The following is a 24662-nucleotide window of genomic DNA, read 5'->3' as shown; positions in this document are numbered from 1 at the left end:
CTCTTTTTGTTTTTCTTCATACCCAAAAAGCTGGGCTTAAACTGAATAATTAAGCTCATTGAAAACAGGCAAATGTGTCTTAAAATCAGACAGCTTCTCTGCACTGTGCATCAAAATAGCTATTTTCACATTTCTGCTGTCCCATAATACTTTTTCAAATAATTTGTGTATGTGAAAACAGGCCTGCAAAGTAAAGAACATCTTCTGAGGTTTGTCCCAGGCTGGCTTAATTGTGCTTTGTTCCCAAGAGGCCATGGATGAAAAAGTAGGGCTGGAGACTTATGTTGTGTTGACTCTGGGAATGTTTTTTTCTGAGCCTGCACTGTACAGTTCAGCTTGGCACCACAGCACTCCCTGTGATGAATTGGACTGTGCCAGCTCCTGGCTCTGCTTCCATCTCTCTTGCTAGGTTTGAATAACAACCCAGAAATGCTGACCTAATATGGAAGTTGCCTGCTGCTACTTTGACAGAGGATGTTCCCTCTTTCCTGTCATGTTGAAAATGTTCTGAAATGGGCAAGATACAGCCCATTATACTCCTGCTTTTGAATAGTAGAAAGAATGCATTATTCAGGCTGGTTTTGGTTTTCCCCTTATTCTCTCCCAGCTCTCAGATTTCCAAAGAGGGCTTACTGTAAAGTACTGCAGTTCCTGCCTGTTTCTGGCTTTTTTTTTTTTTTTTTTTTCCCACATCTGGGGTCATGTTTTGACTTCTGATTTCCTAGCTGCCCTGAAGACTTGTACGTCATGGTGTAGCTGGTGATTGCCAACTTCTCATTAAGCTGCTGTTGGACTGGTGGTTTGGCACCAGCCCAGGTGTGTGTGTCCATCCTTACGTGCTCCTGGAAGATGCTCTGGGTCCAGCAAGGTGCTTCCCATGGAGACCAGGCAGGGATGCCTTGCTCTGCCCAGCTGAAGGCACAGAGACAGATTTGATATGCTTATCACTGTGGTAACCTAGGCAGCCCCATAAAAAACAGGCTTGAAGTAGTTAAAAATTCAGCATGAAATCATAACGACAATGTAGCCAATTAAAGTGGGTTTAAATCAGTTTTTAACTGAGGGTAGCTTACAGCCACAGTACTTAGATCTGTGTGCATCTGTTAATGGAATAGCTCAAGTTGGCCAGTGAACAGCATTTTCCCAAAAGACTGTAGAGGGCAGTGATGATTCCAGTTGTGCAGGGATTCATTGATTTTTACTGTTATTTGTTGGCTTGGTTTGGTTGCTCTGTTTCTTTTTTTTGTTTCTTTTTTTTTTTTCCTTTTTTTAAAATAAAGATACTCCTTTGGAGCTTCACACAGTGAAATGTCCAAACTTGCTTTTGTTACAGAAGAATAAGGAAATATTAGGTTCAAATGTTCACTTAGTTCCTTGCAAAAAAAAAAAAAAAAATAAAGGAAAAGCAAATAAAACTTCTCTGGGTTTCACTTGGGTGTAGTCATCCAAGAGAAACTTCCTGGAGAAATGAAGCATTTAATATTTCACTTTTGTGCTGTGTTGGACTGAAAAGAAGAGCCCCCTGTTTGACCATGTCTTCCTGTGTAGTTGGGACTGTTTGATTTCCAAAGAGATAAAATAATTGTTTTCTGTGTTTATTTATTATACAGATAGAGCAGTGCTTGAATAAAATAATGTTGTGGCGACAGGTTATATAAAGGTCTTACATGTACATATATTGATATGTATATACATTAAAATAAAGAAGAAATGTATTTTTCTGGCCTGTGTGGAATATCTGATGTTTCATTTTTGGAAGGTGCAAGTCCTGGGCTGCACTGTGTGAATTTATGAGTCCTGTGGTTGTCCTGAGTCTGGAGATTTGTTGTGTTGGAGTGAGCTGGCCCTGGTGGCTGCTGGAAGCAGCCTGCTGGATGAATCAGCCTGTGGGAGAGATGCTTTGGGGCTCTGGATTCTCCTGGGCCAAAATCCTAAAGAGATCAACCCTGCTGATAAAATTGCAGTTGGTGGTAGTGATGGCAATTACTTTCTCGTGCTCTCGTGTCATCTGTGGTCTGCCTGATTCTGATGTTAAACAGACACTTTCACAGGGGTGAGTTGAAGCTCTAGGCTAAAAGAAGGAGATACTGAGAATTTCTGAAAGAGGATTTTATGACCACAGCCCCAAGGCTTCTACTGCTCTGCTTTTGTCCAAACCAGACACAGGAAACACGTGTGCCTGTATTGCATAAAAGTAGCTTGTTAGGGATGCAGGATTGGTTTTTTTCTCCCGCCAAAGAGCCTATTAGTTTTAAAGTTCAAAACATTTTTGTTTACTCTGATGCCTGGAAAGGGAACCAGTGACTTCAGTTTTCATAGAGAGAGCTTAACATCATCTCAAATGTCAGAAGAACTTCTACAGCGTCTTCCTTTTTCCTCCATGTGTATTTACCGAAGTAATTTGAAGTAACTGTCAAAGCCTTCAGATTTGCTGAACCATTCTTGTCCAAGCCAAGGGCTTCCCGAGTTTCATGCTGAACCTCTGGGTCAGTACAGACAGAATCCACTGCTGACCCAGGCAGTGCCTCACTTGCTGTGTTGGGTAAACTGTAGAGCCAAGAAATTGTTCATTTACTGCTTGAACCCCTGAAACTGAAAGTGAAACCAAGATGATTTTTGGGTTCCAAGTTAGAGGGCAACTTCAGGTTTTGCCCCAAACTGATGCTAATCCCTTGTTCTGTTTAATTTTTACTGTCCAGCAGTTGGGTGACTGTGTTGGCTGTCAGAAGGGCTGGTGAGATGGCAGGGTCTGAAGCAGCCACAGCAGCAGAGCTGAGCTCTCCCTGGTTGGCTGCTCCATGAATTGCTGCACATTTTCTTTTAGGTTTCAAGCACCATTTAAACTATTTATGCAGTAGGAGCCAACTACAACAGAAGATGCTACCCTGGTTTTCCATTTCAATCTTAGTTAAGTGCAGCATAGCTTGCATTGGGTTCAGTAAAGATACACACAACTATTTGGTTTTTATAGGAAATGGATTTTGGGAGGTTGTTCCCAAAGTTCAGTGCTGTTAGCAAAATGTGGTGTTTATATTGTAGTGCATCTTAATGAGAATTAGAGATGAAAGATAGAGAGGGGCAAAGGAGCACTAAGTTAGAGAAGTGCCTACAAAACAAATAACGAGTGAGTGTGCTGTTTGGTTTGGCTCATTTGTATGTATATGGCTGAATCAAGAAAACATTCTTTATAAGGAACAGAGGAGAGCCTAATGTGCTGTTTATTGACACACACACTGAGTCGGTGGTAATAAAAACAAATGGAACAGTGTAATTAGCTTTCACGTTAACAACAGGATTTAATGGGTGTTTATTGTCCACGGGGTGGTATTTAGAAACTTCCCCATAGATTCCCCACGAATAAATTGCCTCCCATAGTTCTGTTGGAAAAGTTTGCATTTTATGCTTGTGAACAAAGGATGTCTTTGCATTCCAGAGGTAATTTTTAGGAATTTTCTTTTTGCTAAAATAATAGGGAAAATCCGTGGCTCTCTAATAGTTTGGAGGACTGCCTTTTTCTGCTTGTTACTGCTAGAGCAAAAGTTATTCCCTGTGTTATGTGTTCTCACACTTTAAGGCTTGCAGAAGATTTTTGGCCACTTACTCTGACCTGCTGTTGGTTGCAGGACGCAGATTTTTGCCATGGAGCATAAAAACGCATCAAAGTGTCTCCTGGAAAAGCTTCAAGGGATAGCAAAATGTGTTACTTACTTCAGTAGCTTGTTTGAGTGATTCCTCATGTTTCCAACAGTTTGTGTCTAATTTGTCATTTGACTTTGCCTGCAAAGTCTCTCAGTCTCTTGGCATTTGAATCTATTTCAAAATTTAAAGGAGGATTTGAAAATCTAAAATGAAAATCTGAAATTTAAGCCTGTGGCTAAAAATAAATTGTAATTTTCCAGAATTTCAAATCCATTATTTTGCCGTTTTGCAAAATCTCCTATATTTCTGCCTGTCCAAGTACCATCTTTCTGGGGAAAGAAAAACATGGTGTGTAATTCCCATTTTTTGGGTAATTTTTCTTTCAGAAAGAAGGCAGAAACATAAACAAACTGTGAGCACTGTCAAGGATCATTTACAAATACCAAATCCAAGTATTTTGTCAATTTAAGTCCTAATCTCTGAGATTTAGTATAATTGTGGGGTTCATATCTTGTTTGCTAACGGAGCCAGGAGCCTCACAAAGATGAATGTTCTACCTGTGCATCTCCAGGCCAGAAGTTTTTTTTTTGCTTATTGTGACCAAGCAACAGAAAGCAGCTGTTAATCAGAGGTGCAAAACACCTGGATAACCTCCCAGCTGCTGAGGTGTTCTGTCATTTGGCATCTTCCTGGGGAGCAAGCTTACTGTTTCCTTCAGCAAAATCAAACTGGGGGTCTGGTGTGTTCATCATTAACATGAGAAGACAATGAATTGAGAATAGTGAATTTTTAAATCCTTTAGGAGGAGATTGTGTTCTATCCTCTGTTACTTATTCCCCTACATTTCAATGCTGTCGCAGCAAAATTCTTACTGTGCCCTGTTGCATTCCTGTGGTGGAAGTTTTCTCAATGAGAAAGCTGTAAAAACAGATGGATCTCACAGGAAAGGATTTAGTAAATCATCTGAGACATGTTTCACTGGGAGTGTAAAATAGGAGACCATGACTATTCCTTTTTGTATCTTAATTGGTTTTTGTAAGAAAGTAATTTTGTCTCCCTTGCAGACAACTTCAGCAACAGCAAGCAGAACTCGAAGTACATCAAAGAGATGGGCTGTCATCTTATGACTTATCTCAGGTGAAATTTATCAGATTTTTCTTTTTGTGCCTCTGATCATTTAAGATGTAAAACAACAGCAGATTTCAGCAAAACTAAAAGTGTGTTGTGACTGTCCCTGAATTCCTTTTTGTCAAATACAGTAGAGGGAATTACCTTCCTCTCTGTATCTCAACAGGTGCCTGTTCCAAGTATACCAGCTAATGTTCATGAGGGTGGAAAGTCTGTGGAAAAGCCTGATGCTATCTTCTCCCAAGAGAGAGATCCTAGATTTGCTGAGATGTTTGCTGGAATAACTGCTTGTAAGTGAATGTCCCTGATGTTTAATTTATAATACTGTGTCGAGCCTGGTTACCTGATGCAGAGCACAGCTTCAAGAGAATGAAGAGCAACTGCTGCGTGGCAGAGAATTTTCTAAGCAGCATCAGTCTTTGGGACGTTTCCTAGCATTTGTCATTAGTTGGTGTTTTCCCTAAAGATGATTGAGTAAATTTAAAGAGGGAAGGGATGGCTTTTGTGTCACCAGAGCTGCCTGGTTTTGATTCTCTTTTCATTTCACAGGGACACCTTAGGTAGTGCTTCTAGATACTAAATATACTGAGCAGAACATTTCATTTCTAAGTGTATATTTTCTTTCCTAAACAGCATAGGCAAATTCGTTTCTCTAAGTAGGGACCTATTTCTCTAAAAAGGGACAAGAAAGTTACCATATAGTCTTAAGATAGGCTGCAGTTTTTTATCAAATCACCAGTTTCTGTATCAGTGTTTTCAGAGTCATATGCTGCCAGCAATATACTTGTTTTCTGGTTAGTTGAGGCATCTCCAGTCATATTGTGAGTTTTAAGGATTCCTTACCTGGTTGTGAGGAGTCCTTACTCTTCTTCCCACAACTTTTAATATTTTTAGCAAATTCTTCTAAGAGTGATAAGAGTCTCAGAAACAATATGTTGTTCTATATTCCTTGGAAATTGCTGTGAGGACAGAGTCCTAACTGGTGCCCTCACCAAAGGATTTCCCAGCCCTGTTTTAAGAGGTAAGAGCCAGTTCATTTATCAGTCAGACAGATGGATCTGCCTCAAAGTAGCCCCAGCCTGTGCTGCCTGTTGCTCTAATAGAAACCAGTGAGACTGGCAGTCATCTGAAATATATCTGTAGGAAACCAGCCAATGCCATGGTTTGGGGAAGAACTCATTGATTGTTTATTATTATTAACTGTCCTCACTGAAAAAGAGGAATTTTTACATTTGTTTTAAATAAATCAATGTGCAAGTGTCATGCAGTGCAGGGAGGAAACAACCCACAGGGTCTGACTGCAGGGGTGTTGGAAGGTGACCTCGCTGTTGGTTTCTTATGTCTGGATTGGCTTTTTCAATTGGAGAAGACATTGTAACTGCAATATATGCTTGATACTCTGTCCTCCTGTTGCTAGGACTTCTCTGCTATTCCTGTTCATCCTTCTCTGTTTACTTGAACAGTGGAGACAACAGCTGAGGCCATAAAAGGGGTCCATTAGAAGGTAGCAAGATTCCAACCCTAAACACCAGAATGTGTTTTTCCAAGCAAGAACATCTTGCTTTTTGGCTGCCTTGCTGGCTCTTTTTCAGGCAGCTCTCAGCTGTTTGTGGGGAGGGGTTAGGGTTAAGGGTGTCACAAGCTGTGAGGTAGCTGGGAGGTTATGTTCTTGGAAATGCCGTTTCTCTTTTCATTCTTATCAATTTACAGAATGTGCTTTTTTTGGGACATTCTCCCTCTCTGAATTTCTCATGGGAGCTGTGATCAAGGTCTCCCCTGAATGATAAAGGATGGTTCCCAGTTAGAGATGAGGTACCCTGTCCAAAACCAATATTGACAAGCCTGCGTGCTGCCTGCCAGACGTTGGCCTTATGTTGATACCCGATCTCGTTCTGTAAGAACATGGGCTGACACAGGGAGAGGGCTGCTATAATTGCATCTAGTGGCCACACTGCATTAAAACCCAAAAGCTGGGAGAGGAAGCCTGGCTTTGTCAATTCATGCAAGTGATTTGAAGCATGGGATGATGTAGTTCTTTGAGAGGGATTCAGTTAAGAGGCAGAAATGTTGGAGATACTGGTCCTGCTGGGAGAAGGGACATCATTGACCAGTGGAGTTTAGAGAGAAACAGGTAAAATTCACAAAAAAAAAAAAAAATCCAACCACAACAAAACACAAACAAATCAGTGCTGTACCAAAGGTGAGTGCAGCGAATTGTATGAAAAATCCTGGGTAGGAATACAGCTGGGAGAGATGTGGGCCAGATTCAGGGGCTAAAGAGCATTCAGGGTAACTCAGGAAGGAGAATTAGCTGCTTGCTATTAGTTTAGCTGTTCCCTTTGTCTTGGCCTCATCCTGTGGCACAGACCCTGGGAGCTGCCATGGCAACTCTGCTCCACTTGAGGAATTCCAGTTCATTTGGGGCACTCTCAATTTTTCTGTTGAGTTGTTCCCAAATATCTAAAGCACCCGCAGGATTTTGGCTCAGTCTCTTCCAGCCCTGAGAGTTTGGTTTCCCTGCAAAGGGTGGCCTTAGAAAATGGGACATCTCATGCAAGAGTGACATTACTGCAGAAAAAGACAAATTCATCAGTTCTTCTTCTCAGAGATGTGCCCATCCATTCTCAGTTCTTCCTCCTATATGCACAACCTTCTCTACACCTTGTCCCCATTTCTCCCTGTTGTATTTTTTAAAATATGAGAGCGTGGTTTTGCAGCCCAGCCCTGGTTTCTGTGCAGGGCAGAAGGTAGCCAGGGAGGAATTTCTACGAATTTCTGCATTACAGAGAGAAGCAATGCCAGCTTCCATCAGTGGCTTCCACACTCCAAGGCTCCTGGGAGGGAATTTGAGGTGACATTTTTCTTTTGAGAGGCAAGCTTAGGTTCTTGTTAGGAACATAATGTAAGAACAACTTAGGTAACAGAGAAGAGCTGGTGTGTGTTGGAGGCCTTTGGTGAGTCACACTCAGGAGGTCTCTAAAAGCTAGGGAAAGCTAAAAAAAAATTTAAACACCAAAAAAATACTTCTGTTACTTGTGAGTTGAGTAGGCCTTTTGTCCGAGAGAGCATCTTGTGAAGTGAGTGGGAATCTGAAAAGAGCAAAGGGGAAAATGAGGGGGTAGACTTGATTTTTAGGCCTGTCAGGTACATGGCGATATATGGGTGCAAAACCATCAGTGAGTTGCAGGGTGTTTTGCACTTGGAGGGGAGATGGAGAAGGTGAATAAAGGGTGGCGTAGCAGACCTGTGAATTATTTTAAGAGAAGTAGTAGTGAGATTACCCTGGAATAATCCAGTACCAGAAAATTAAATTAAAGGACCAAATGGTGCTGTTCACCCAATCTCGTTTCATTCAATTAGAGATTGATCTCCACTTGCCACATTAAGGGTAGACTATAAAAGTTAATGGCATCTCTTTGTGCAATTTATTCACTACACTCATTTGTCTTCCACCCCTCTGGGGTGCTTCCATCCTATTTCATGGCTCTCCCAAGCCACATGAGGACAGCAAATTCCACAACAGACCTGTGTTTTGCCTTGCCAGAGCTCAGGTGTGCAGGTCTGGTGGCACACAGAAGCAAAGTGCCTCCAGCCACCTGGGATGCAGGTGGGGCTGCAGGCTGTCACCCTGACACAAGCAGGCAGTGCCACCAGGCTGTCTCTGTGCAGTCAGGAGCAGCTCCCAGGTCTGAGCCATGCAAACAACGACAGCCTGTGAGGAGAGCACAGAGGTGACACAAACCAACTGTGCCTCTGCTTTCACACTAAATTGTCACTTTGTGTTGTTCCTAATGTGTTCCACAGGGCTTCTTCATGAAGCCTGAAGAAGGGAAGAAAACATACATTGCAACTGTCTTTAAATATTTTTCCTTCATTATCTCACCCCCTAAATTAATTCTTTTTCTGTGATTTGTTTTTCTCTTGTAGCAGATAAAAAAATGATGGCCTCTGCGTCCACAGCAGGGAACCAGCAGCTTTACTCACAGGGAAGCCCATTTCAGCCAGGACATTCGGGAAAGACTTTCAGGTATTTGGTGCAGATCCTGAATGTGTCAGTTCCTGTCTGAGAGGGGGAAAGTGTCCCCCTGCAGTATTGTGGAAACAAAACCAACCCAAGGTACAAGAGCTTTCTTTACATTAATGAATTTTACTGTGTCCACTCTTCACTGCTGGCTATGTTTCAGCACTTAGGCTGGGCTTACAAACTGAGATTATTCGGGTATCTCTCTTAAAAATATTGGCTGGTAAGTAGGTATTTTTTGCTGTGATATTGTAACTGGGAAAAAAACTAAGGAGCAACAAAAAATTCTGAAGGGAAATAACTCTGAGATTAGAGGTCAGAGACCTGAGGAAAATTCAACCAAGCTCGGAGGGTGCAAAGATTTGTTTTGCACTTAGAGGTGTCACTGCTCCTGCTGAAGGCTGCCTTGAAGGGCGTTGATGTGGGTATCAAAGGGAGCAGAGGGATGCTGCACCCATAGTCCCAGGTGAGGACTGGGACAGGGGCATGAATACTCTTCTAAGGCATCTTCTAAATACGTGTAAGGTGGTGGTCTGACATGTTCCAAGGCATTTTTGAGTTCTTCTATGTGTGTGTCATTGCCTACCAGCTGGCATACAGGTTCCAGTTGCTTTTGGAGAGTGTGGTAGCAGCAGTCGTGTTGATCTTAGTGCCTTGTGATATCAGCACTGTCTTAGTGGAGTTTCATTCTCCTGTTCAGACCAGCCAAGGCTGTGAAAGTGAAAGAACAGCCACCCAGAACCTGCCAGTTCCTCAAAATAGAAAACATTGGCAAACACTGATTTTATTTTAACCAATGTGCTCTTAAAGTCATAATTGCTAATAATCTCAGTGAAGAGAAATAAGATCCATGAGAGTGTGTTTTGTAAAATTAAAACCAAGTATAACTTGGGGAGATATGAGAGTAAATTAAAATGTCTTTTAATTGGATATTGTATATTACTGGGTGACTGATTTCCCATCTGGGGGTTTGGATTGTGTTCTGTTCATTTCCTTTGCTAATTCCTGATGTTTAGCTGTAGTTTTTTTTCCTACTGCCATTCTGTTACATCAAGTAACTGCTTGCATTTCTGCCAGCACTTTCACCCTCAGTGCACTGTCCTCTGTATAATCTGTGGCCTGGCCCATTCAGTCACTGAGCCTGGGCAGCCTCTAGGCACTGTTGTGCAGAAATCTGCGTTCAAAGTACAGTTCCAGATACAGTCCAGGCTCTTTAGGTGATGGGACTTGCCAGTCCAGCTGAGAAGGTGTTGGCAGTAGGGCCAGCCCTCCCCAGCAGCTGCTGTGTACTCCAGCCAGATTTAGATGGACTTCCTGGTCTACATTTCACTCTTTGGAGACTCTGTGATAGTATAAAATAAAAATAAAACAGCTTTTTTTAAAAAATCAGAAAACTCTACAAAGAATTTCTAAACATCCACTTTGCTTTTAGACAGTAAGAAATCCAGAATAAGAACTCACATATTCAAATGCCTGCCACGTTTTGCTTACACTCTGGGAGGGATTCTGTCAGCTTTTTCCAAGGATTCAGATTCCTGCTTTTCTCTCTGCTCAGCCTTGTTTACTTCTTTTCCCAGTCTGCGTTCTTCTCTCTCTGCAAGTTTGTGCAAATAAACAATAGAGATGGGATTGGAGAAAAGAACAAGCTGTTTCAGTGATCCATAAAAGTGGTTTTGTGTGCTGTCTTCATTTCTATTCATTTATCTGTGACATGTAAAAACTATGGTTTTACATATAAAAGTACAGTCACAATGTGTAGTTGCCTAGATTCCATTGCTCAAGACTTCCATGAGAATAAAATGGTGAAGTGGAACAGTTCCTTCATAAATTTTTTCTTATAATTAGGGATTTCTGGGTATGTCTCTGTAGTGAAATTAAGTAAGTAGGAAAGAGCTAACATACAAAAAAGTTCCTTAAAAATACTTTTTTATTATTAGTGTTCCAAAGTTACTACACGAGTTTAACTTCCTGTCTTGATGATTCTTTTGCCTGGGTATATATAACTGTCTGTTCTTGTTTAGCATCAGTTGGTGAAAAAAAGAATTAAAACCCCTTATTTTTAACATGTAGCACATAATTCTTCATTTCTCAGGCAGGAAACAAATAAGGAAGTGCTTATAAGTATCATCATTTGTGCCCATCTTCATTTAGAATGGCATTTAAGCAAATGCTTAAACACTGTTGACTTTAAGCACAAATTTGTGATGAAGTACCTGCAGTGCTCTCTGCAAGCCAGATTTTTTATGCATTAAATGTTAAACTTGTGTGAGGCTAAGTGTGTATGCACCATGTGTGGGACTGTATTTATTCTTAGATGCCCTTTCCAAGAGATTACTGAAGTCTAATTCAAAATAATTACTGAAGTCTAATTCAAAATGCCTGCTGTGTCTATTAGGACTGACATTTAGAATGCCAGTATGTTTTGTAGTTTTGTGATGGTTTTCAGTCATCTTTTTTATCAAGACAGATTGAACAATTAGCTTTAATGTATTGTCAGTATTTCTTTATCTAGGATACAATTTCTGCATTGGCAATAGGCCCTACAAATGAGGCTCTGTGTCTGTTCTGAACCCTTAGTTCATCTGTGGTGCATGTGCCTGGTGTCAACGACATCCAGACTTCCTCCTCAACAGGCCAGAACCTGACACAGATATCCCGGCAGCTCAATCAGAGCCAGGTGGCCTGGACAGGAAATCGCCCTCCATTTCCAGGACAGGTATTGATCCCAAGTGCTTTATCTTCCTGGGTATTAAAGGTTTTCACTCTCTGTGCTTTTTACAGTAGTGTTAGTAAACCCATTTATGATTTCAGGGTAATTAATTTGTGGTTGGGGTAGAGGTATGGCAGTGTGAGCAGCTGCCCCGTGTGTAGCTGCTCTTGGTTTGGGATGCTGGTCATTGAGGTGGCAGTGGCTGCACTGACCCAAACCCCACTGGAAGGTCTTGTCCTGCATTTGTTTTATGTGTAATGAAAGAATTACAGATCTTCTGCTTTAGTATTAATCCTGTGAATTAAATCTCTCTTGGGCCAGGACCTTGCACCCAGCAGTGTTACCCACTGTTATCAGGGTGGGAAGAAGGGGTATGTGCAAATCCAGGCATGGGTTGAGAGCAGAGGCTGCTCAGCCTGGTGCCCCTCTGTCAGAATCTGTGCTATTGATGATTCTGGGATTGTAGAAAGTCTCTGTCTTTCTGCCCCGCTGCCAAAGCAGAAGCCATAATTGGTCTGTGCTGGTTTCCAGGTTGTTTATTCTGTTTATCTCTACCATGTTCTGCTGCCCTGCCCAGCTCTGTCCTGCAGGGCAGCGTGTGGGGCTCTGCCCTCAGTGGGATGTTACAAACATTAAATACCAGAAACTCCCTGGGCTGGATTTAAAATAATATGCCAATATCTGTCACCTGCGTTGAACAGTGTGTCCCCCGCCTGAACCAACAGAAAAATGCCAACACTACAGTGAAACATGGAGGGCATGAAGAAGGAGAAAAAGGACAAGGCACACCCAATTTCCTCCATCTGTGCCCTTTGGACCCCTAATCTAGAATCCTAAAATTTTACTTTTGCACCCGTGCCACACTTAATTATTACTTATATCAAACACTCAGAGCTGGCAGTTCATCCTGTAAGATTGAAAACTCTTTTCCATGGGCAGGGATCACAGACAGTGTCTCTGGGAGCTCTGTCCAGTGGGGTTCCTGACCCCCTGCCAGGGTCCCAGGGCAGCCAGAGGGAAGCCCTGGATTCCCACACCCCTCCATTAGCACTGCCCAGTGTGGCTCACACTGCTGTGTGCTGGAGGAAGCAGCACATACCTCCATCAGATGCACTGTGCTTGTCAGTGTTAGCCCAGAAATCACCTCTTGTTCTGTGTAACAGGTAAAAAATGGTTCAAAACCCTATTAAAAGACAAATAATATGAAGTAAGTTTGATTTTAATAATGCTGCTCTTAATTCCTCCTGAGTTCTCATTGTTTGGCAGGCTGGAATGGCATGTTGGGGTGGTCACTAAATAAATTTCCAATAAGTGAATTGTTTCTACATTAATCAGTGATTATTCCCAGCCCTCAGAGAGTCATGCTTCTCTGTCACACCTGGTTAATGAAATCCAGTTGCAACATTAACTCATTTCTTCAAGTGATATGGAAGGTGCTGAAAATTACTAAAACAAATTACTCATCCCTCTTACTGCACAAATTCTGTCCAAGTCAACTGAGTTTGGATGTGAGTGTAAGGAAATTTGAATTAATTCTTCCACCGTAAACAAAGTAAAATGGAGCTAAGCCTTGCAAAAGTGACATGCTGAGCTCCCACTGCCATTGTGGAAACCTTCAGAAATGTACAATTTCTTAGTTTGGGACTGAACTGAAGACTTAATAGTATCTTCCACATGTTCTATGCCTGTTGGGATCTGAGACTCTGGTCATCTGAGACCTGCATGTGTCCTGCAAGACATCCAGATAACTGATTTCACTGTGGCACTGCAAAATCAATACACCTGGAAAATACAGATGAATTCTTCTTACCTGTTGAGTTTGAGATTAATCCTCATAATAGTGGTAAAAGAAATCCTGGTTTTCCAAATAGCTCTGATACAGAGTACCTGATTAGTACAGCAGGTGAGCTGGAGGTGTTGGTTTATAGCCTGTTGTACTCCTTCTGCAGCAGTAAGCTGGCTTGGACAGAAATTAAATACAGCTGAGACAGGAGAAGTGTCCCTGTTGGCATCCACAGAGTTTATTTAGTCTTTGCTTTATGTTGTAAAAAGTGATTCTGCTATGCTGGTCCCCAACAATAAAACTTCTTCCTTCTTTAACACTTACTCCTCAGCAAATTCCATCTCAGTCTGGCAAGGCTCAGTCGTCTCCCTTTGGCATTGGAACAAGTCACACCTACCCAGCTGACCCATCATCTTACAGCCCCCTGTCCAGCCCAGCCACCTCTTCTCCAAGTGGGAATGCCTACTCCAGCCTAGCAAACCGAAGTGCTGGCTTTGGTGAGTTTTAAATGGTGTAACACACAAATGCACATAGAAATGAAACTCCAGCATTAACTTCATTAAAAATCTTCCAATACTTAATCATTAAAAATTGTTTTTTATTGTTTTTTGGTGGGTCAGTTGGAAAGCCCAACTGGTGAAAGGGTTTTGCTTTCTGCTACTGAGTAGAGAGGACAGAACTGACCTGTTCTCTGTATGCTCCATCTCCTCCACATCCAACACACTTCAGAATATTGTCATTTCATGATATGAGGGAACTTTTTTATTTTTTCCCAGTAAATGGTATCTTGAAAGATTAAAAATTTGCTTATGGGACTGGTAACCATCCTCCCAAATTGTGGTCAACTGGTTTCATTTGCCTCTTTTTTTCATTTTTTATCTTCTTCATGGTGGTATCCTCTTGCACTGAGATTGCACATTGAAGTTTGGCTGAAAACAGGATTTATTTTGTACCCCCAGTGCTACCAACCTAATCAGAGTAGCTACCATGTTTTGAAATTATTTTCTTTTCCTATTACATGCTAATTTGGTGGCTTTCAGACCGTGACCTGGTAGGCAACCCCTTGTAAGTTTTTTTGCACAGCACCAGAAGAATAATAGTCAAGATATGTATAATGGATTCCATGAGAAATGTCACTGGGTGACAATAATGTGCAATCCCAAAAGGCACGGGTGGCAGTGTGCTGATGTGTGTTGTTTGCTCCTGTCCCTGGGGAACAAACCTGGCACAGACCTGGCACAGAAAGGGCATGGAGATGGAGCTCTTCCCACACAGCTTATTCCTCTCTCCATTTCCATTTCCACCAGGCATTGTACATTTGTTTATGAGACAGCTTTGTATTTCAGGCTTAAGCTACTTGGCAAGAACCCTTTCACTTAATGAGAAACATCTCCTGACCTACATCAGTTTGGGTGCTATTAATAACCCAGCCTTCACGGAGACGGCCTCGACCGCCGGCTGGCAGGAGCTGTTCTGCTGAAAAGCAGCATCATTTGCTTCACTCATTTAATTTCAATGTGTTGTTCTGAGGGGAAATAAAACAAACTTGCAGCTTGCTTTTAAAGGGTAGCTTAGATGAATTTTATTTTGGCTCTTAAAATGTCTGCAGGGTTTTTGAGTCAGATGAATTACTGGTTGTGGTAATGTCAGTGAGGGAAGAACTGTAATCATCTACTTTGGATGTGATAGAAATGCATCACTACAGCCTGTTTACTTTCCTGTAAAACCTTCCCTTTATCTGTTTTGCATGGCTTAGCTGATGGCCAGAGGGATTGGGTTAAATACGTGTGTCTGTATTTTCTGAAGTCATGACTGTGAGTAGTGGCTGATTTGACGTGATTGAGTCTGGCTATCAAAGACTTGGCATAGCACAGGTGTGGAGGTTTGGCACAGGAAATTTGGCACCCTTGGCAGAGGATGCTGGTGATCAGGAAGAACCAGACATGCACAGCTTGTTCCTCTGCTGTGAGAGGGAAACAGGCAGTTAAAGAGAAAAACATTAACAAGAAAAAAGAGGAAAAAAATGTTTGGAGGAAAAGCATAAGCCTGGTGGCAAGCTTTCTAAAATGCTGGTTCTTAGAAGGAGATACTGTAACTAATGAATGGGAAATTAGCCGTAAATATAGTGGCAGTCTGTAGAAATGCAGGGTAAAATGAGCCCAGCTTAAGTGTTATCTATTGCTGTACTCATAAAAAATGTATGTGTAATAGGTAACCAAATTAATGTGTGGCAACATGCTTTTTTTCTGGCAGACTATTTAGAAGAAATTAATCTCCTTGAAATAATCATTTGAAGTGTATTTACAATAAAGCTTTGCTATTCATGTTACTCTGTCAAATGTAAATGGCCTGAGACTTTTAGGAAAGTATCACCATATTGACAGGATAATAATTTGCTATGAACTGCGTATTAAATAAATCAATTTGCAGGTGTATCACTGAAGGACAGGACAGTCCAGCAATACCTGTATTTAATCAGCAAGGCTGTTGTCTGTTTATCATACTGTTTCTACATCTGCTTTAAAAATCCTGGATCTCCTTACATGCTTCTTAGATGAGTACCAAACTGTGCACCCACTGCTCCACAAGAATTCAGTGTTTTGAAGAGAAACAGCACTCAGACGGTGAAGTTTGGTTTTTAAGTGAAGTGAAAAATAGTCCTTATTATGATGAAAAAATGATGGTGGGCACGCTTGACAGTTGTCTTCCAGTGCCTGGCTCACTGTGTCACTGTGCATTTTGCTCTGGGCAGTTCATGGCTGTGCAGCCGTGGGCCTGAGCTTTGCTCTGGGGCTGAAACTCCCTCCAGCTTCCTCCTCCCAGGGCTGCTGTCACCCAGGGCCTTTCTCCAAGGCTCCTTTGCAAATCCAGGCACTGATGGATGCCTCCCCAAAGCAAGCAGATGTTTTGGAGAGCTGCTCTCTGACCTCTGCCTTTTCTTCCCCCGTGCAGCTGAAGGTGGCCAGAGCAGCGGGCAGTTCCAGGGCAGACCGTCCGAGGTGTGGTCGCAGTGGCAGAGCCAGCACCACAACCAGCAGAGCGGCGACCAGCACTCGCACCCACAGCCCAACCAGACCGAGGTGTTCCAGGTGAGCCCAGAGTCCCTCTGGTCTCCTCTCAGTTCTGAGTTAGAGCCGTGGCCCCTGCAGCCCTTCCCTGCTGCTGCGTGCTGCCACAGGCCTGCTACTGAGGTGCTTTGGGTTTCTGCCACACAGCAGCATCTTTGCTGACACAGAACGCTGTTTTCCCTTCTCTGTGCACCCTATACTTAGGGCTTTCATCTTTTGCAGAGAGCCCATGAAGTCTTCCCAAGTGGATTGTCTTTCTTATCCTGGTGCTGGCCTCTGACATCTCAAGTTCCATTAGATACCAATGTCATTCTCTTTGACAGTTCAACCAGGATAGGAGTCTGATACTGCACAGAAGATAGTGCACAATAATTTTTTAAGGATTAGCCCAGTCAGATATCAGATAGATGGTAAACAATCATCTTCAACTACCTAATTAACTATCTTTCTGAGTCTTGACTACAGATAGCAAAATCCTACTATAGAGTAGGACTTCATAAGTTAATTTAATAACATATCTGTCCTTGTATAACTGGTTCTTAAATGAGATGAATAAGACAGTTTACAAGAAAACAATGCAGATAAATTCAAGAAAGATAGTTCAAGCCCCAAGCAAGGTTTAGAAGTGGGGCACCTCCTTGTCTTTTGGAAAGTAAATTCACCTGCAAGACTGGGCTCATGTGCAAGAATGCTGCAGAAGAGCTGTGAGCATGGGAGTATTCCTGTGTGGGTGAACCATTGTTTTCACACAAGATCAAGCAACAGCACTTCATCTGGAATAACTGCCTGTCTGTGTGCTCTTAGCCCACGGCCCAGGCAAGATTGGTCTGTTGCATCTCTTTGTGTTAGCAAAGGTTAGTGGCTGTCCACGAGGATATTCAGGGTAATTCCAGTGGAGCTGCTGACAGCATGGTTTGATGGCCAGCAGAGACATGGGACTCCAAGCAGTGTCGTGCTTCTTTCTTAAACTTCTCATGAAGTTAGTGGAAAGGAAGACTGTGGGATAAAAGGAGAGCTCGGCTTCTCTGCAGAGCTCTTGGAGGTGAATTAGGATAATAGCTGGATGGGATAAAAAACTTGGATGAGTTTAAAGGCCTCCAAGAAGTTGTTTGGATTGTGCCCAAAGTCAGCCCTGGGTTAGCTGGGCTTAAGGAGAGAGGCAGACTCAAGAGGAGACCTTGCTGGATCTGTGCCTGAGGAGACCTTGCCACAGAGGCCCCAGCAACAGAAATGGAGATGGAAATGTAGACAGGAGGGAGCAGCTGCAGCTTCCCTTTGGCTGGAAGAGAATGTGGGAAAACATCAAAGAAGTCCAAGTTTTGGTCAGAAAATTAAGGCTGACCCTGGCAGTTCAGACACTGCCAGTTGTGTTCACAGTCTCTCTCACTACATTGACAAGGATGCTGTGAAGATTTTGGATAGATTTTACTCAGTATTTATTTTGGAGGAACTCCCCAGTACACAGCAGCTCTCAGTTCTTTCACAGAGCAGATCCTGCGAGCTTTCTTACTTTTTTTTTTGTTTTGTTTTGTTGTGAGGATAGTGAGCCATCCCTGGCAAAACTTGGCTTTGTGGTAAGAGCTTGTTATTGTAAAGACTGACAGGAAAAGCAAGTGTAAACTCTGGTTTTCCCAGAAAGGGATATCTTCTCCCTGTGGCTTCAGTCTCCAGCTGAGAGGAAAGGTTGAATGTTTTTTGAAGCCTCCTGCAGAGACCTCACTTGGCTCAACACACGTGAGAGCAGTTACCACGAAAGCCCATTTCTCCTGAGAAATTCCTGCTATTTTCTCTGCCTCTGTACATCCATGAAGGTGCTTGGGTACCTTATTACCTGGGGTGATGTCCAGTCTTGAGTGTTCCACAGAGCAGTGTTCAGCTAGAGAGTGCTGGTGAGGAAGTGAGACCTTGCCCAAACCCATCCTGACACCGCTGGAGTTCCAGTGTGAGAGATGTTGTGCACTTCCCATGGAGAAACCGGAGTGTTTGCTTCTCTCCATATGTGGCTCCCATTCCAAGGGGATCTGTTTCAGTCTGGTAGGAGTGGGAGGCAGCTCAGATGTGTTTTATTTCAGAGGAGCAATCCAAAACTGCCCTGCTTAAGTCCCGTTTCTTGTTCAGAAACATTCCAGCAAAACATAAGTAGCACATAAACCTTAGCCCAACCCTCTGCACAGGTCTGGTTTTCACCTTATTTATCTAAATTTGGCCTTTTCTGGTTTTACACTGAAAAAAATGAACAGGAAACAGTTTGTGTCTGGATAATGTGTTGGCAAGTGAGACTTCACTTTGGTTTTTCCTTACCATGCAGGACATGCTGCCGATGCCTGGGGATCCAACACAGGGTACTGGCAATTACAACATTGAAGATTTTGCTGACCTGGGCATGTTTCCACCATTTTCCGAGTAGCTTGCGAAGCAGAAATGGAAGTTCTTCTTCTCCAAGGCCATTTCAGTGTAATTTTGGCGCTGCTTTTTCTGTGTTGCATTTCTGTAGAAGCTACTAAACCAGAAGACACATTTCTTATGTTTCAGATAGTGGTGTAGGGCTTGCTCTCTCCTCCTTGGGGTGCATCAGTGCCAACAGAGGAGCTCCAGCACTTGTTAGTGTTCATTGACAGCTCCATTTTTTTTTTTTTATTATTTTATTGTCATCTACCTCAGAGATAAAAATTTTGCTTGTTTTTAAAAAAAAAATCTCTGAGTCTCAAATATTTAAATGTGAATGATGCATATTTCCTTTGAATGGTAATTTTTCAATAGATAACAAAGTAACAAAGACTAACAGAGAACAGGTAAGGTCATGTCTCGTTACAGTGCCTACCGCTCAATTTTGATGCCTTGCTTTAAGCTTAAGTTTCTGAAAGCAGACACAATATTCTGTTTTCTTTGATTCTTGTAGGTTTTAGGTCACTTTAAATGTTGAGATTAAGCAACATAATGTAGGCCTCTCTCACCAGAAGATTCATCTCTGCCTTTTCTAACTTAAACTTGAATGTGTGTACATTTTGGTACTTTATGTATATCTTGTGCTGTATGAAGTGATATCCTGTACTGGTTTCTTTTGCCTTTACAAAGGGCCCATTCTGGAGTGTACTGAAAAGGTTGATGATGTATGTGAAGGATTTGAATATTGTGGGAGTCTCCATCACTTCACATAGGTGTTGTTACTTTTAATTCAGGTGGTTCTCTATTCAGAACAAACATTTACTTACATAAGCTATTAGTCTGGTTTTGCACTGAATTGAGGCCTATAACCTTGTACATTTCTCACTGGCTGCTTTAATTATTATTGTTCTTGCTTTCCCAAAAATATTGCCTCTTAAAAATGACTGTAAACACATCAAGATTGCATTTTCTATATTAGCTGCATTTCCTTTCTGTGAAGTACTTTTTTATACTGTGAAACCTCACATTTTAATAGTGGAAGGTGGTGGCCTGTTACTAGGAAATCATTCAAGCTCATTTGCTGCAAGCAGTGAGATGGTTTTGTAGTGTATAATTTTTTTAGGGTGAGTTGGTTATAGATATTGATTGGACTATTGTCCACTGCATATACAGTGATAACTTGAATTTTTGCTTGGATTCCCAAGCAAATGCTTCTGTTAAACCCTGCTAACCCTGTTCTGTTAAATATGGGATTTTCAGCATACCAAGTTTGTTGAGGACTCTTGACTGCTCTGAATGCTGTGTGCTTTTTTCCACAGAGGTAAGTTAATCATCTTCCTCTTGGGTGAGTCACCTGCCATATGTCTTCATGAGAGATATGGTAGGAATCTTTTTTGTTCAGTATTTCATATGCATGGTGAGTTACAGAGGTTGGATTTTAAGGATTTTATCCCGGTCATTTCTTCTGGAGAAAGAATCACTCACAAAACCCCAAGTTCCTGCATGCAGGTTGCTCATAACCTTTGAGGTTGGGTGTTGGTAGGGAGCCTCTGCAGAGGAGGTGGAGGAGGCAGCTCCCCTCAGCTTTTGGACATCCAGGGGCCCTCACAGACCTGGGAAGAGCATCCCCATGGCATAGCCCCCATCCAGAGGATCTCAGTGTGTGCAGCAATTCTTAGACTTCACAGAATTAAGCTCTGCCTTCTCATAGCCACTCTCAAATTCTGGGGTGTCTCTGAGTGGGGTCAGAGTGCACATCACCACAGTCCATATTTTTGGGGTAAGATCCTGGGGAGCAGGCAGGCCCTGCCCCACAGCCTGCTCTGGCCATGCAGGGTTCAGGTGAGCGTGGCCCAGGGACAGGGCTGGCACAGATGGGGCTGTGCCCATCTGACTCTGCTGTCCCAGCCTTCTCCCAGGTCAGCATGTCGTGTTCAGTAGCCAGGGAGAGTCCTCCTTACTGTTCCTCTCTCTAAATCTGGGACCAATCTCTTACCCTATGTGCAAGTGGGGCTAGGGAGTCTTTTTTTTAGATAGTTTTGTATATCTCTAGATGAGGTATTGGAGAGGCTTCAGATCTCCTGGTGTGCACTTGCCTCACCAAATCACACTGAGAACAGACAAAAATCTTCCCATCTCTTCTCCTTCTGAGATCAGGAAAAATACTATCTTAGGTGAGTAAGCCATGTGCTTATGCACTTTGCTTTTAAATACATGGATGTTTATTCTCTTGGAGCCATCTCCCTTTCTTATCATGCTGCTCACGTGAATGACTGCTCATGGGATTGGAGAGGCAAAGAAAGTTCTGCTGCCTCAGACTAAAGGTCACTGGTGTCTCTAAGAGGTGCCTGGATGCTGCACCAGTGAGTGAGGTGCTCACTCTGCAGAGTTTTGAAAGGGGCTGCTTATGAGGGAGGGAGCAGTAGGTGAGCAGTTTGTGTCTCTCCACAGAAGATGCTTGACATGATAAATGTCAGTTCTTCTGAAATTTTTATAAATTTTTCCTTAAAGTGAATAATGAATTCAGCTAAAAAGTGCTGTTCCTGTGTTTTATTTTACCCAATAAACTGCTCTGAGTATATTTATAGTTTATTTTACTTCCTGAATTCAATTTAAAAATAAGGTTTTTAAAGTAATTTTCTTTCTCCTGACATCAGCAATGATAACTTCCTCAGTGTGTTGTGGGTTTTTTACTACTGGAGAAGGCTTCTCTTGTACAGATTTTGGTTGTGCAGTTCAAAGTGCACTGTTAGAAGAAATTTAAGCACATCTCTCTTTTTCTTGTTGTTTTTTTGAAGTCAGTACGCCTGAGGGATCAGAGCATGGATTGCTTCTCACCTTGTGGGCTCCTCCTGCCTGCTCTGGGAAGGGCAGTGTGGATAGTGCCAGCTTGGGGTTTTCCCTGTTTCTTGTGCCATCCCGAGCCAGCATTTTATTCTTGGCATTTCCACCCTTGCCCTGCTCCTCTGCCATTCCTGGCCGCCCCATCTGCCCAGCCTGGTGGGAGTTGTTGGGCTGCTGTTCCCAGCCAGCGAGGAGGGAGCAATTGAGGATTTTGGCAGCTTTGTGCTTCTGAGGCAGCAGCTGCTGCAGGTGAGGCTTTGCTCGTGCTGCGGGGCTCTGCCGTGTCCGTGCCTGCTGCTCCCAAACAGCCACCCCAGTCCTGTGGCTGACAGAGCTGTGTAGCCTTGGCTGTGCTGTATCTTGTGTTTCGTTACTACAGCGGCTTGGCTTATCCTATAGCTGCAGTTCTAAGGTGCATTGGCAATGCTGATGTTTTTATTACTTGCTGTCGGTGTAGCTTCGTTGGCACTTTGGCTTCCAATTTCCAGAATTTCTTAGGTGGTGGATTTCTCGTTTCTTTTGTGGATTTTTTCCTAAGCTGGAAATAAAGCTGTGGTTTCTGATTGAACTGTTGCAAACACGGTGTTTCTTGAAACTGAATCTTTTGGGTTTTGAACTCATGGAGCAGGAAACTGCAAATAGTGATGGTCTGGGTGAGTTATTTCAAGGAGCAGACATGTAGACTGAGACAGTTTTAGATACTAAAATATTTATATTCACTTACTCAGACAAACAATCCAAGATTCCATCACATTACTTGTACAAGTGCTACTAGCAGTACCTACAGTGATGCTTCAACCAGATAGTTCCATTTGTAGCTTTGTTGCCTTTTCTTTTCTTTTGAAGTACAGTATGAAACTGTAAATACTTCTTGCAGAACTGCCTTTTTAACTCTTAATTACTTTTGGCACAGTGTTAAATAGTGTTGGATTTACCCAATTGCTATGACATATATTTTTATACATAGGTGTACTCTTTTTTCAAGAATAATACAGCCATTTTGTCATTAATGCCTTATCGGTGTCATACTGCTGTTGCTCTTTGTTTGCAAGGTATTGAGTGGACTCATTTCTAGTTCAGATATTTTCACTTTTCCTGGCAGTGCTCAATTTTGGCTTCAGGTGATTTTTTGCCAGAGCCCCATTTTTCACAGTTGTTAACTGTGAGAAGAGAATGTGGGCTTGGACTTGTTGCTGTTAATGGAGTAAAGAAAAGGTGATGGCATCTGATTGTCTTTAAAAGGTCAGACTTCTACTCTAAACCAGAGTGCATTTCATGAAACTGATTACTGTGGGCACTGATTACTTTGTGTAGATTAAAGGTCTTTAAAAAAGAAAGAGAAAGGAAAAAAAAAAGGAAACAACTCCAAAAATGGGCTTCTGTCATTGTTAGGCACTTGGTTACGTATCTGTTTAAACTCTTCATATTGATGTGAAATTGTGCTGTGGATAAAGTGTATTTTGTACTTCTGAATGTTCTATATTTATGACTAACAAGTACAGAATCAGTTGTGTGTATGTATAACTAATAACTGCCTTTTTAAATTTCATTAAAATAAAAATGTCATGAGCTGTTATTAATTCCTGTCTTTCTGTAAATAAGTAAAATGTGCTGTTGGGAATTGTCAAGTAAGAAATAACCCTGAATGATAAGATCCATGCCAAAAATCAGAAGATGAGGCATTGATCTTTGTCTTTGAAATCTCCTCCAGTGCTGTATAGTTGGGGACAGGATGTTCCCCTTTCATCTGTATTGTAAAGGCTGTCCAGAGGGAGCAGGAGAGGAGTGATAGTTTGAGATATCAACTTCTGAAAGTGTTCCAGAAAAACATTAATTAACAGCCTGTTCTACTGATGACACTGAGGTGTGTGAATTGGTGGCTGTATTGTAGAGGATTTCATTAGAACACAATTGGTTTAGAGCTAATTCTTGGTCTGGGGCAGTATTTATTTACTCCCTGGGGTTGTATTACAGTGGTTTCCTTGTCTACCTTTTGGTCTTGTTGTTCAATGTTAGAAAATACCTGTATCCTTGCCACAAACATTCTGGTGACCTTTTCAGATTGCCTGTGTAAGGCACATTTGCCTTTCACTGTGGGTCTTCAATGCATTTATATTGTTATTTCTTTGTCTAGTTGATACTTTGTGAGCAGGACTTACCTTGCTCATAAATCCAAAAAGCTGGTGACTGTGCCATGGCAGGAGCTGAGGACACTGTGCTCCAGGGCCTGCATGCCTGGCATGGGGTAAGTGGTGTTTCCACAGCTCATACTCCAATTTTAGGGCTCTGCCTGCGGAGAGCAGGCATGGGCTCTGCTGGGATCTGCCAGGGAACTGGGGCACTGGGCTGGGATTAATCAGATGCAGCCGCCAGCCCCCCCTGCTCTGCTGGGCTCTGCTCACTGTGCAGAGACACAGGTTGGTCAGTGAAAATGGGCCATTTGTGCTGTTTTGCTGTGAAAATTGGGTTTTCAATAAAGTGATGTTCTTCTGGCATTTGTTCAGGTGCTGGTGAGCATCTCTGATGAACAAGCATGTGCCAGACCTTGAGCCCCATTTGGAAGTGCAGCCACTTTCATCCTGGCAGCTCTTTGCTGCTTTTCCGGTGCAGTTTAAAAGGCTGGTAGCTGCTTTTGAAGAACATTATCCAAACAGAAAGGCACACACAGAATGGGTGTTGCACCCATGCCAAGCAGAGTACAGTATGTTGGGCTGTTGTAAAATCTCTCCTTGCACTCCTTGCATGTGGGTCATCATCAGCTGTGCTCTCACGTGCTAAGTCAAGTGTACTTCTGGGCACTGTGGTGACAGCTGGGTGTGGGAGTGCTGGGAGGTGCTGATTTTGGTGTGGAGTCTGGGTTTGGAGGTGCTGGATTTGGAATGACTGATGGTCACTGATGGTCTCAGCAGGACACTGTGGTAGAAATCCATCCAGGCTGGCACGCAGGGATAAAATGCAGCTAAGGCTCACTGTGTTGGTACACTCACCATCTTTGCCTCTATTAGCTGGCACTAATGAATCATTAAAACAGGTTGAATCTTCATTATAGTGATAGAAATACATTTTTCTTTCTTTTTCCATCAG

At 42.5% G+C, this 24662-nt stretch overlaps 1 protein-coding gene across 4 annotated transcripts in view; it reads left to right on the top strand.

Annotated features, from left to right (window-relative positions):
• The window catches only part of ARNT2 (aryl hydrocarbon receptor nuclear translocator 2), a 95991-nt gene extending 72844 nt beyond the window's left edge, over positions 1 to 23147 (top strand). For all 4 annotated transcript variants that reach the window (XM_021537594.3, XM_021537591.3, XM_021537593.3 and 1 more), the window contains 7 exons: positions 4704 to 4776; positions 4934 to 5057; positions 8695 to 8794; positions 11366 to 11504; positions 13613 to 13778; positions 16234 to 16370; positions 18658 to 23147. In XM_021537594.3, coding sequence (XP_021393269.1) covers positions 4704 to 4776; positions 4934 to 5057; positions 8695 to 8794; positions 11366 to 11504; positions 13613 to 13778; positions 16234 to 16370; positions 18658 to 18756 — 838 coding nt within the window. In that variant the 3' untranslated portion in view covers positions 18757 to 23147. The remainder of the gene's footprint in view (positions 1 to 4703; positions 4777 to 4933; positions 5058 to 8694; positions 8795 to 11365; positions 11505 to 13612; positions 13779 to 16233; positions 16371 to 18657) is intronic.
• Positions 23148 to 24662: the final 1515 nt, after the last annotated feature.

This window comes from Lonchura striata, chromosome 11, assembly GCF_046129695.1.
Source record: "Lonchura striata isolate bLonStr1 chromosome 11, bLonStr1.mat, whole genome shotgun sequence".
Taxonomy (NCBI): Eukaryota; Metazoa; Chordata; class Aves; order Passeriformes; family Estrildidae; genus Lonchura; species Lonchura striata.
Note: the sequence above shows the minus strand (reverse complement) of the source record. Positions and strands in the feature narration are given on the sequence as shown.